This window comes from Musa acuminata, chromosome BXJ3-7, assembly GCF_036884655.1.
Source record: "Musa acuminata AAA Group cultivar baxijiao chromosome BXJ3-7, Cavendish_Baxijiao_AAA, whole genome shotgun sequence".
In the NCBI taxonomy this organism is placed as follows: Eukaryota; Viridiplantae; Streptophyta; class Magnoliopsida; order Zingiberales; family Musaceae; genus Musa; species Musa acuminata.
Genome location: NC_088355.1, coordinates 28,187,556 through 28,201,526, shown reverse-complemented (window position 1 = coordinate 28,201,526; position 13,971 = coordinate 28,187,556). Strand labels below are relative to the sequence as shown.

Here is a 13,971-nt window from a genome sequence, read left to right as displayed (position 1 = left end):
CTTCATGATAATCTTCTTGGCGAGTTCCGACAAACTTCTCTGGCAAGCTCCAAGACTTCTCGGCTGGTTTCGACAGAACTTCCGACGAACTCTCGAACTCCCAACGAAATCGCGTCCTTGACTCCAGGACTTCATTTTGCTTCATGCCTTGCTATTGTAGTTAATCCTGCACATGTAAAACATACTTCGATCTAGACAATTAATACTAAGCATTAATCAAGTTGTCTGACATGTCATTGGTCCCTCGACGCTTCGTCCGATTCTTCGGTGCATCATCCTCTCTTACAGCCTATTGCCCAATCGGCCAGTTGACTCCGCAACTCCGATATCCTTGGCATAATATCTGCTCTTCTTGGCCCGATGCCTGAATCCACAGTCCGAAGCCTTCTGTCGATACGTCGACCGATCCACCGGTCCAACGTCCAATCTTCTAACACGTTCATCCGGTCTAACATGATTTTTTCTACTTTAATTGTTTCATCCTGATCGAAGCATCCTGCATCACTCAAAACGTAGATTAAAATATAAATACATATCAATTGATTTCATCGTCAAAATACGAGATTCAACATGTAGGTGGTGGAAAGAATAGCATACACAAATATGAATGTGGAGAAGGAAAGAATGAGAGTAAAAATAAAATTAAAGAAATTATGAATAATAAAATATTATTTTATTATTTTTAAAGGGATTATGAGTAACTAAAGGATTGTAAATAGTAAAATAAAGTTTTAAATAGTAACCTCCCATTGTTCTTGTTGATATTTATCTGTGACACATGGAAATCATTGTTGGTATCGGATCGGGTTACCGGGTTATCGGGTCGGAGGACACACCGAAGTCGATAGAAACCGATCCGCACTCGTGTTCCGTGTTATTGGTCTCTCTGTCCGCCCTCCAGTCACATCTCTCCGCCTCCTCCACGATCGACCGACCTAGAAGGAGAGGGGGGGTAGAAAGCGCTGCCGCAGCCACGATCGATCCGGGTAAGAGATGAGCGACGGCGGAGATGATGCTGTTCGGCGACGGAACGCGGTCGCTGATTACCGCAAAAAGCTCCTTCAGCACAAAGAGCTCGATTCCAGGCTCAGGACACGTGCGTATCCGGATCTGCCACGATCAGCCTTTTCGTCTTCTCTCCCTCTTCGGTTCTTGTCTTTTCGCTGCCCGAGTGATGAATTACTTGATCGTCGTAGTTGTTAGGGTTTGGAATCTTTTCCGTTCTTCTTGTCGCCCTTTTCTTGTGAATAAAGAAATTTCTGGATTACGCGGAGATTTTTTGTTGTGAGTAATTGAGTGTAAACTTTGAAAAACGGGGGTTTTATAGCTTGTTATTTTGGTGGAATTAGAGAAAAGCTAGGATTTTACTAGTTCTTTTTGGTAGGAGATTCATTCTTTTTTCTTGATTATTTGATAAGATGTATCGGATATTCATTCTGTGGTTCCTGATGCTAGAGGTGGATTATTTCAAGTCTAGGTTTTTGTAGGACAAGGTGGGCTCGGAGTTATGCTAGTCAGTGAGCTCTTAGAAAAGAGAAGAAGAAATGCTGAGCAGGCAGGGAGGCGTTTGTTCTTGATTCAAGTTGGTTCTGGAGATTTAGACCTTAGAATTGAGTTTTTCTTTTTTTTTCTCTCGTTTAAAAATGGGTGCTGATTGTGGCATTCATTCAGACCGTTTAAGTATTTGAAGTTCACTGCTGCAAGATCCACATGGAAATAGGAGGAATGGAGAAAACTCAAACTGTCTTGAGGTTTAGGCAAGTAATTGGGGTTAGAAAGGGGCCAAGTCTTGATAAATACAAAGAGTTAAGTAGAAGCAACTTGTTAGTATAGATATGAAGGATTTAGTTGGGAGGATGTTCGTGAGAACTATTCCATAGTACGAGTCCATTTTTTTTCATATATAACATGGATCAAGAAGCTGTGAAACTTCAACATATACAAGTAGATCTATGACTCCCGATGAAACATTGAGTTAGAGAAAAGCAACTTATTAGATTAGATACGTAGAGGATTTAGTTAGGAGATGTTCATGAGAACTATTCTCTAGTAATATTCCAATTTTTTGTTTCATGCATGCCAAGGATTAGTGTGCATCGTTCAACATGTAGACTATGATCAATGCGATTGCATATAGTGCACATCATTTGGCTTCCCATTAGTGAATTCTCATTTCGAGGAGGCATGAAAAATTCATCTAGAGGTAGTGAACTATGATTCAGTGCTAATCTATGATGCAGTTTTACTTTGACAGGGAATTTCCTGATTTCACTTGAATCACTTATTCCTCGCACCATGACCAGTCATATATTTTAGATACTTTCCCAAATCTTACTAAGTTTCTGTTAGAATAATTTGTTGCATGCCTTTTAGAAGTCAGTATTGGTGCATGAAAGTCCCATCATCTTATGAAACTTCTGTACTAATGGACTTGGCTAATGGAAGCTTATAATAGGTGGCTTTCTTTCTACTTGTACTTAATTTTCCAAAATAGTAATATTAATGCCATAAAGAAACCATGCCCTAATGTGTACAGGGACCACGATGTATGCAGATAGGCTGCCTGCTGGTATGATCAATAGTTGCCTGTACAAATAAGCATGGTGCTTACTTCCAATCAATTGCAAGTTCAAACTATAAAATTTACATATTTACATGTTATACAAATGCCTTGCTTATTTGTTTATTATTTGCAAATATCAACCAGTGAAAGCTGCTAACTAGGCTAAAATCTCAATACAGCAGCAGCATCTTTTGTCAAGAATAATGGACTTGAGATAGTCTATGGTAGGGGAAATTGGTATTTTATAGTTTTTCTTTAATCTATGATTAATCGCTCTGTATTTTTTGTGTTGAAAATTTTGTCGCATTAAGCTTGTATGATTAGCTCACATGCTGACTAGTCACAAGTAACATTTTGGTAGGTGATATTTTTTTGTTAATTGACTGTTACGGGTTGGTAAAGATTTGAACATCGCAAACAAACTCTTCTTACCTCTATGATAATGCTTATGATTGAATTGAATGCAGTGAGGGAGAATTCGAGGACCTCAAAGAAGGAGTTTGCTAAAACTGAAGATGATTTAAAGTCTCTCCAAAGTGTGGGCCAAATTATTGGAGAGGTTCTTAGGCCACTTGATAATGAGCGATGTGGGTACTATTTTGTCATGCCTTTGAATGTCCTTAATGATATATTTCTTTGTTGACTTACAGAGGTTTCTTTTGCAATATCTTCTGAAGTTCAGATTGGAGATCACAAATAATTTTCCCAGTCCTGCCTTGAACAATCTATCATTTCTTATGTCTTCCTAGTGCCATCATTTATTGCATATTTCACAAGATTGGTATTGATATCGGGATTGACCATGGACGATACAGCTATGATTGACAAGATTGATTGATGTGACTGAATTGAACTGAAAAATCAAAAGAAAATTTTAGAAAAATTATAAAATATTATCTGAAATGCTTTGAAGTTATATGCTAAAAATTCTTTTATATTTAGAATTAATAAAATGTCTAGTTTCATAAGTAGACATATGAATAGCACTTCATATGCCAATTGAAAAATAGTAGAGAATAATTTATACAAAGATCTTAATACGGTAGATCTTAATGATTTGTATGAATGTCATGCAAAAGACAAAATTAATTCACATGCAATTTTGAAGATAGCGATGAACCCCATGATAAATTCAATGCTTCATGTGAAGTGTTAGGTAATACAAAATTACAAACACAATCAAAGAAAATTTTTATGCAGAAAGTGCCTATGGTATTCAAGTTTATTGCAAATATGATAACATCTTCCTTCTATTTTATTACATTTTTTAACTTAAGAGGTAATTAGGTGTTACATTTTGTATTCAATATGCTTCCAGCATCGTTTTCACTTGATTTTATGGCCATGAATGATGAACATTTCAAAAATGGTGATGGCTTATGAATTTGATGGTTGCAACAAATATCAAATATAGTAGTGTCCCCTGCGCTTTGTGATCATAGTCTATCTTTTTTGCCCTCTACCTGCATCAACTTCTCTCTTCTTCTTCCATTCTTCTCTATTATCACCTAGAAGCAACTAATTGGCCAATTCTGATTGAATTTGATTGGTTTGAGTGAACTCTTACAAATTTCTTTTTATAAGGTCAAGAAAATCAGCTAAGATTGGATTGGTCTGGGGTGATTCTTGTATTGTTCAAATGTATACCAATAACAGTAATTTATTGTTCTTGTCCAAATTGTTCTCTACAATGGTTAGTCTGTCTCGGGTTAAGGAGATAATTCTTAATAACAGTGTCCTTGACGAAGTATTGAAAACCAATTAAATCAGTCTGTATTAACTGGTATTTATCAATCTGCCCAAGAAAACGAACACCCAAACCCAGCAATTTTGCTCGGTCCATTTGTGTGTGCGTGTTTTTTTAGTTTTGAATCTTGACAGTGTTAACTATCTTTCCAATTAACCTTTCTTTCTCTTTGTCCCGATGGTGCCGTGTGCCACTCGCTGCGCACCGCCGTTGGTTGCCACTAGCTATCTTGCATCACTCACCATCTCGGTACTTCTCTTCCTCCTCTCCTCCTTCACATTGTCTCCGCCTACTCTTCCTCCTATTCTGCTATTCTTCTTCTCCTCCTCTTTTCTTGGTGCTGTTTGACCAGTATGGATCAGGTATCTAGACTCACCAATGGATTCTCTTTACATCCATTGTATGAAGAAGTTCCACCAGAAAAGTCAACATTTTTCTGGATGTATGTTATATTATTAAAAGTAGAGCACCTTATAAGCTTTCTGTAGAGGTTTCACATGCTCTTTGTAATTGCCTTTCATTGATTCACAGAGTCTTACCAAGCTCTGTATGGAACATTGTATTGGTTTGGGAATTAATTGTGTGATTGCATATTCATTGCTTTCCATGTAGGCTTCATTATTCATTGGTATTGAAATTCTCTTGAAGGAAATGTAGTTCAATACAAGAGAATATAAATTTTCTCATTCATTAATCTTTTCTGTATGCAAAGGCTGATTACAAACTGTACAACTATGAAAATTGATTCTTTACAATATTTTATTTTAATTCATTTCCTATAATATGGATTGATTTGATACTAATTGAGTGACCCAAAATAGGGGATAGTTTCCTTTAATTATGGGATTATAAAATCCCTTAATTATGGGATTTAGAATCCCTTAATCATAGGATTGTCCAATCATTCCCAACTTGCTAGTTAGATCCTCATAAGAACTTTGAAGCCCTTTGGTAAAAATATCTGCTAGTTGCTTCTCTGTAGGAATATAAGGCATGCAGACAATTCCTTCTTTAATTTTCTCCTTTATGCAATGTCGATCAACTTCAACATGTTTTGTATAACCATGATGCACTGGATTATGAGCAATGTTGATAGCAGCCTTATTATCATAGTATAGTCTCGTAAGAGTTTCAGTGGGTATTCGTAAATTTTTTAGAAGCATTTTTAGCCATAAGAGTTCACAAATTCCTTGTGCTACTGCTCTGAACTCTGCTTCAGCACTGCTTCTAGCAACAGCTGTCTACTTGCTCCTCCAAGTCACCAAATTCCCTCCAACAAATGTACAATATCTTGAAGTCGATCTCCTATTTCGTATTGATCCTGTCCAATCAACATCAGTGAAGGCTTCAATTCTCATATGATTGTCCTTTTTAAATAACAATCCCTTGCCCAAAGTCTTTTTTAGATATCTAAGGATCCTATATAGCGTTTCTAAATGTTCTTCATGTGATGAATGTATAAATTGACTCACTACACACACTGTAAATGCCAAGTTTGGACGAATATGAGATAAGTTAATTAACTTGCCTACCAATCCCTCATATTTGATTGCATCTCCTGTGGCTCTTTGGGAAAAGACATCCGAATATATGATGAAGATCTATTGGAGTGTCTACAGGCTTACAACCAAGCATCCTTGTTTCTTTTAGAAGGTCAATGTGTCTTTCCTTTGCGAAACAAATATCTTAGTCTTTGATCTCATTATTTCCATGCCCAAGAAATATCTTAATTGGCTAAAATCTTTAATTTCAGACTCTTTGGCTATGATATGCTTCAATTTTTCCAATTCTGAGGTATCATTGCCTGTTAGGATAATATCGTCCACAAACTATAAGAATAGCAATATCAACCTTTTCTGAGTGTTTATAGAACATTGTATGGTTCGAGTGACTTTGAGTGTAACCAAGGCCACGAACTAACCTTGTGAACCTCTCAAACCATGCACGTGGCGATTGTTTGAGACTATAAAGAGATCTTCTCAGCTTGCACGTATTATTCAAGCCATACAAATTCTCAAAGTCGGGAGGTAGATCCATGTGTACTTCTTTCAGTTCTCCATTGAGAAAGGCATTTCTCATGTCTAATTGTTGTAAAGACCATTCAAAATTAGCTGCAACAGATAACAATACTCGAATTGTATTTAGTTTTGCAATCGAAGCAAATGTTTATTGATAGTTAGTACCATATGTTTGAGTAATTCCTTTTGCTACCAATCTGGCTTTCTATCTTTTAATAGAACCATCTGCCTTATATTTAACAGTAAACACCCATTTGCATCCCATTGGATTCTTCTCCTTTGGCAGATGCACCACACTCCAAGTATCATCCTTTTGAAGAGCTTTCATCTCCTCCATAACCACCTCTCTATTCTGGAATTAATAGAGCATCCTATATATTTTTTGGAATTTCAAAACCAAAAAAGTGAAAGCTTTATGATGTGACACATTTAGATATAGGATGCATCGTACAAGATCTAATTCCTTTTCTAATAGCAATTGGAATATCAAGATCTGAGGAAGGAATAGAGTTACCTGTGTCTATGTCTGGATTTGTTGTCAGTTCAGACTCTTGGCAGTACACAGGAGGGTAAACATCGACCTTTTCTAGATTCCGCTGTCTTGAATACATGCAAAGCTCAAGGGCAATCATAGTGATATCTCCACCTAAACCAGACTGTCCAATAGTATGGTGTGGCGTTGGAAATTTGGGTTGTGGAGTTAGAGATTTGGATTTAAGAGTATCAATAGGACTTGTTAGTTATTAGCTAGGTAGGTTTGGTAGAGTGAAAGCAGGAGACGAATTTGACAAGGAAATATGGATTGGTAGAGACAGTTCCCAAACACAATCTTCTTGGGTAGAATTCTCCCACCGAAGATGAATATTTTGGAAAATATGTTTGGTTTTTAAAGAATGTGACATCCATAGTGACAAATATTTTTGTCGATATAGGATCATAATATTTGTAACCCTTTTGAGTCGGGGAGTAGTCATTGAACACACACTTTAATGCACAAGATTCAAATTTATTTCGATGATGGTTATGGATATGGACAAAAGCAATGCATCCAAATACCTTTGGTGGAAAAGAGTTGAACAATCAAATGGTGTTTGAAAATTAAATATTCTGATAGACATTCGATTAATCAAATATGAGGTACAAAACTTGTATTTTTGCTTGGAATTGATGTCGGATCATGGTATGAAAGTTCTTGAAAGTTTTTTGAGCATCAGATTTTTCTTTGAAGAGGTAAACCTAAGATACTCATGCATGGTCATCAGTAAATGTTATAAACCACTTGGTTCCAAATAGATTTGTCACTTTAGAAGGACTCCAATTGTCACTATGTATAAGACTAAATGGATTGGATTCTTTGTAAGGCCGAGAAGGAAAGACAATGCGATGGTGTTTAGCAAATTGATAAATTTCATATTGAAATAGTGAACTATTATTGTTTTTGAACAATGAAGGTAAAAACTTTTGCAAATAAGGAAAGCTTGGGTGACCTAGTTTATAGTGCCACAACATTATTTCAATACTAGGAGTGTTACTATTTATTGTCAACTGAGCTTGTCCATTTGAAGTAGTGTCCTCTTTAAGATAATAAAGTCCTTCACTCTCTTTAGCATTGTCGATTTTCTTCCCCGAATACAGATCCTGAAATTCATAGTGAGAAGGAAAGAATTTAGCAACACAATGCAAATCCTTTGTGAGTTTGCTAATAGACAATAAGTTACAAGACAAGTTAGAAATATGAAGTACAAAATTTAATACAAAGGAATCTGAAATTCCAATTGTGCCTTTTCCTACTATTGAAGAAAGTGATATATCAACAACTTTTCTTTTAAAAGTTTTCAAGACAAGGTGTGTAGGAGGAAAACAAGTGTGAAAGGCTAGTCGTATGGTCTGCTGCACCTAAATCTACTATCCAAGGAGCCTTAAGACCAAAAGAAGCAGACAAAGCTGTGAAACAATTACTTTTCTTGACCAAAGAGCAAGATGATGAAGGAGAAAGATTAGGATTTTGGCACTAGTTTAGAAACTTAAATAGTTGCTCAATTTGTTCCTTACTGAACAGAGGTGTTTCGGCTCCCTACAAGGTGGTGGCAAACTGATTGTCGACTTGAAATCCTTGGCTATTAGCCTTATCTAAAACTCAATTGTTCTTCCAGTTTGCTGGTTTTCCATGAATCTTCCAGGAAGTTTTTCTTGTGTGTCTTGGTTTATTGCAAAAACCACACTACTTTTCCCTTATCATCTCCTTTCTTTTGATTATGTTGCACAGCGTTAGCAGAAGAATTAATTTCAGCTGTCATAATAAGTGCAGAATTTTCTGCAACCATAGATGGAGTGGAATATCCCATCATGACTTGTCTTCTACTTTCCTCCCTTCTAACTTTGGAGAATGTAGCTTGAATAGATAGCAATGGATCCTTCCCCAATATCCATCCACTAACTTCATCTAGTTCCTTGTTTAAGCTTGCCAAATATTGAAGGGCTCGATTCCTCTCAAGCATTTTTATGTATCGAGCACTATCAACCCACATGATCGCTCAAAATCATAAAAAATATCAAGCTCTTGTCAGAGTGTCTTCAAGGTATTAAAGTATTTTGTAACACTAGAATTATCCTGTTTAAGCGCTTTGATATTGTTTATAATCTCAAATACTTGGGTTGAATTCCCCATATCTAAATATATTGACCACAACATCCCATAACTCCTTTGCTGTTGATAAAAACTTATATGTTTGGCTAATTTTTGGTTCCATAAAGTCTATCAACCATGATATGATCATGGAACTTTTAGAATCTCATACATCGAACTTGGGATCATCCTCTGCAGGTGCCTTTTTGGTCTGATCAAATAGTTGATATTTCGTCTTCCTTGAATATACAACTTAACGAACTGAGACCAACAAAGAAAATATTGTCCGATTAGTTTATGCGTTGTAATCAACAAGGATGGATTGTCACCCAAGCTGTTTGTTGGAGATGGAAGCATTGGTTTTATCTTCTCTCCTCCAGATAGAGTAGCAGAGGTTCCTCACAAGCAAACAAGGAAGAAGAAATAGTTGGGGCTGATATGGAGAGTGGCAGAATAGAGGAAAAAACCTTCAGCAATTAAGGCTGAAATAAAGAAGAAAAACATTTCTGTAGGAACCAATCCTTGATACCATGAACATAAGAGTATAACTTTTTTCAGTCATTAATCTTTTCTGTATAGAAAGGAAGACATATATAAGCTGATTACAAACTGTACAACTAAAGAAATTGATTTTGTACGATATTTCATTTTAATTCATTTCCTATAATATGGGCTGATTTGATATTGATTAAGTGGCCCAAAATAGGAGATAGATTCCCTTAGTTATGAGATTATAAAATTCCTTAATTATGAGATTCAGAATCCCTTGATCATGGGATTTTCTACAGTAGTGGTTTGTGACAAAGCTAATTCCTTTTACCTAACCATGTTCTTTGTTTCTTCTAGCAATCTAACATTGGAATATGGAAGTTTGGAATAAGTAATTAGGCATTGAATAGATTTAACAAACAATTCTTTAAACTAGTCATCTCTAAAATCGAATTCATCTTTTTGGATTGGGCAAATGACATAAGCATTTTCTAAAAACTTAGATGGATTTAGAAGCTTTTCATAAAAATAAGATTTAGATGTCATCATGTACTTCAGAGAGACAGAAGTGGCTTGATATTGAGGCTCAAACTTCCATAATCCATTAATGATTCCTTCTAGCATCTCTTGACACCTTGTAATTTTGTTGTACAAAATTTCTTTTTTCAAGTATACCCTTGGTTAATGACATTGGCTAAACTGATTGTGAACCATCTAAGGGGCTGAATATGTTTATGAACCAGTTATTGTGAAGGCGAGCAGTGGCCCAAGGTATGTTGTTGGCTGCCGCAGCAAAGTGGACAAAGAGAAGCTGACAGCTGGAACACGGGTGGTTCTTGACATGACTACTCTTACCATCATGCGGGCTCTTCCACGAGAGGTTGAATATCATATATTGTTGCATGTTTAAGGTTTACTAATATGTGATGGCATTTAGTAAAATTATTGTTGTATCAGTATTTTCTCTTATCATGGATTTTAAAGAGCAAATATCGGCATGCGTTTGTGTTTTGTGCTCATTACTTGGTTGCAGGTTGATCCTGTTGTGTATAACATGCTCCATGAAGACCCTGGGAATGTTAGCTACTCTGCTGTAGGTGGACTATCTGATCAAATAAGGGAACTGAGAGAATCCATTGAGCTGCCTCTTATGAATCCTGAGCTCTTCCTTAGAGTAGGAATTAAACCTCCAAAGGTTGGTGTAGATAATTTTATTACTGAGTATCTACCTTTTAAGAAGACAGAACCTTGAATATGATTATTGTCATGTTTAACCTCTTTAGACAACTCATTTTATGAGTGCAGGGAGTCCTACTCTATGGTCCTCCAGGAACTGGAAAGACATTACTGGCAAGAGCAATTGCTAGCAATATTGATGCAAATTTTCTTAAGGTAAATTATTGTTAAGACTTAAGACATTCTGCTATGCTTTTTATATTTTTAACCTTTTGATGTTCATGAGTAGGTTGTGTCAAGTGCCATAATTGACAAATATATAGGCGAAAGTGCACGGTTGATCAGGGAGATGTTTGGCTATGCACGTGATCACCAAGTAATTATCTGCCTCTTTGAATTCCTTTGACCTTCTCTTTTTCTGGTTTGGGATGTTTAGTCAATTAACATGGTTAAAATATAAACCTCATCTTTTGCCTGGTTGATTTGCTATAAGATTGCTTGCATATGAATTCATCTTGCACTAAGTGTATCATGATCATGGATGTGAATTGTAAGTTTATGCATCTCAGCCTTGCATTATTTTCATGGATGAAATTGATGCCATTGGTGGCCGCCGGTTCAGTGAGGGAACCAGTGCAGATCGTGAGATTCAACGAACCTTGATGGAACTACTCAATCAGCTGGATGGATTTGATCAACTGGGAAAGGTATAACTCATTATTCTAGCAATATTGTCAGTGCTTGTAACTGTTGTTGTAATCGAGTATTACCAAATATCTATTCGTTAGATATATTTTCGAAGTTGTAGGGACTAAGAAGTAAGAACATTACATTCTTTTAGATCTCTTGTATCTGGACTTATTTGTCCAAAATTTGCAGAATAATAGTCCATATAGAAATATCTTATGGACTTTATATCAAAAATACATGGACCCTTCTCATGGTCTTTTATCCTGTCCATGAAAAGGACAAATCGTTATGCTACGATAGGCTTTAGTGGATATGTTTGTTTAAATGGCAACTATGATGTTTCTTATAAGATGTCAGAACTCTCTAGTTAAAAGCTTTTTTCACAAATTTTCTGTCCAGATTATATATTGATATTGGACATAACTTAAATGAGAAACCCCTTCCCTTTTTATTTGATTTTCTAAAATATGGGGGTTTTGGTTTTGGTTTCTGTTTTATAGTTAAGGTCAGAGAAAAGTTTTTGGTGGTTTGACAGTATAGAGTCGAATTTTGAATTTATTAGTTTTGGCTGTTAAACTTTTTTAAAGATCAAGAAAAGGAGAAGAAGGAAAGAGGAATTTTGTAGATCGAGCAGCGGATTGGCAGTTTAACTATTATATGGAGCTCCAAGGAAACTTAGATGACTAGGCAATGCACTCATTTCGTAGTAGCTAGATTTATATTTGTGGTTAAGAAAATGCAAATTATCATATTTTAATGCCCTTTCTTTTGTATTTATATTATCAAAATATGAGCATTTTTCTATGTATGCCTTAATAAATTACTTTACGAAGAATTGAGTACCATATGTATCTTGGTTCCTAAGTGACGTTATCTTTTCCTCATGGTGTTAGGTCAAGATGATTATGGCGACAAATCGACCTGATGTATTGGATCCAGCTCTTCTTCGTCCTGGTCGTCTGGACAGAAAAATTGAGATTCCATTACCAAATGAACAGTCGAGGATGGAAATTCTCAAAATTCATGCTGCTGGTATAGCAAAACATGGTGACATCGACTATGAAGCAGTTGTAAAACTTGCCGAGGCAAGTTTGTTTTTCATCCTTGCAAAGCATATTGTGGTCACAAGCAAATTATAATTACTTCCATTTTTTGTTTGTCTCTACACTCGTTAAACCTGTTTTATGAGTAAACTTCCATTTTTCCAGGGTTTTAATGGAGCAGATCTTCGTAATGTGTGCACAGAAGCCGGTATGTCAGCAATTCGTGCAGAACGTGACTATGTTATTCATGAAGACTTTATGAAGGTAATTTACCCTTTATCATGAAGAATAATTTGGACCATACGAGAAAATCAAATCCAGCTGTTTTCCAGTTGCTTGAAGCTAGTCAGCACAAATCATATCTTCATTTCTAATGACTTTGGTGAAGAATGCCAAACTGAAAGTTGCACTCGGAAACTATTTGATTGAGACATCTATCAAGTCTCTTATTTTATTCCAAGGAGTTCTATTTGATGCATATAGAATTTCACATTTCCTGTACTTTGTCAATATACCTAAACTGTTTGATAGGTGATGGCATCTGTCTTGAAGTTTCTTATGGTGCTTTCAGTAGACAGTTACTGCCTGATGTGAGACCATTGTTCTTTATGCTGCCATTTCTCATTTAGTTATATTTTATTAGGATAAATTTCTAAAATTCAACATCTAGTTATTTTTAGAGGTTATAATCCGACCAGTTGTCTCTCTGCATGTGCCAGTTGATTTATGTAATATAATTAGTTCTCTTTAAGATATGTGATGTACCAATTGAGGACTCGGAATTCTTGCCCTTGGCTGTGTCTTCAACATGGTTGCTAGTTGCTACAGTTATTTGTGTCAATATAAACTGTTGTGTTAAAGTCATACTTTCATCCTTCAATGGACAAGACAGATTAATATGATGTTCCTTCATTGAGTTTCTTAAGTTGTAGCCTTCTTCTATATGAACTAGTGCATTTAAGTTTTGAATGCATGCTTATCATATTAATTTCCTCATCAATGAATCAATCACAAGGCATGATGCTAACACATCTTTTTGCATCTATTGATTTTCTCAGGCTGTCAGGAAACTCAATGAAGCAAAGAAGCTAGAATCGAGTGCTCACTACAGTGCTGATTTCGGCAAGGATTAGGTAGCCTATTAATTATACCCTTCCTAGGATCTTGGTGGTTTATGTCTCGCTTGTAACTTGATCAACTACTTGCTTCAGTTGTTCTTTGAATTAGAGCTCAACTGTTTGGTTCTTGCATGATTTCCTAATTTATCTGTCATCTGGAGAGGGGAATAGCATCACACTACGTGTGTTCCAAGGCGTAGTTTTAATCTGGTCGAAGAAGTATCAATTTGGATAACTGTTCTTGTACACAGCATCAGACTTGGTCGATCGTGATCGACAGACCCACCGATGGGACTTGAGATTTAGAGCTGGGATCATCTCTATGGTTGGGGTTAGGGTTGTAGGTCAAGACAAAGGTTATGCGGATAAATGATTTATGATTGGAGTATTACTACTCTTTTTAATGTGAATTTATATATGATTTATGATTTACCGACGTGAGAGGAAGTTTATAATGATTTGTGATTCAAGGATTTTGTCACTATGATTTGTTGTTATACA

At 36.0% G+C, this 13,971-nt stretch overlaps 1 protein-coding gene across 1 annotated transcript; it reads left to right on the top strand.

Annotated features, from left to right (window-relative positions):
- Positions 1 to 890: 890 nt before the first annotated feature.
- LOC135643607 (26S proteasome regulatory subunit S10B homolog B-like) lies at positions 891 to 13,906 on the top strand. Its single transcript, XM_065160767.1, has 10 exons — positions 891 to 1,096; positions 3,031 to 3,150; positions 10,187 to 10,323; positions 10,477 to 10,638; positions 10,749 to 10,835; positions 10,909 to 10,995; positions 11,189 to 11,326; positions 12,203 to 12,394; positions 12,518 to 12,616; positions 13,411 to 13,906. Exons 1-10 carry the CDS (start codon positions 994 to 996, stop codon positions 13,483 to 13,485), a joined length of 1,200 nt encoding a protein of 399 aa, XP_065016839.1. The 5' UTR covers positions 891 to 993; the 3' UTR covers positions 13,486 to 13,906.
- Positions 13,907 to 13,971: the final 65 nt, after the last annotated feature.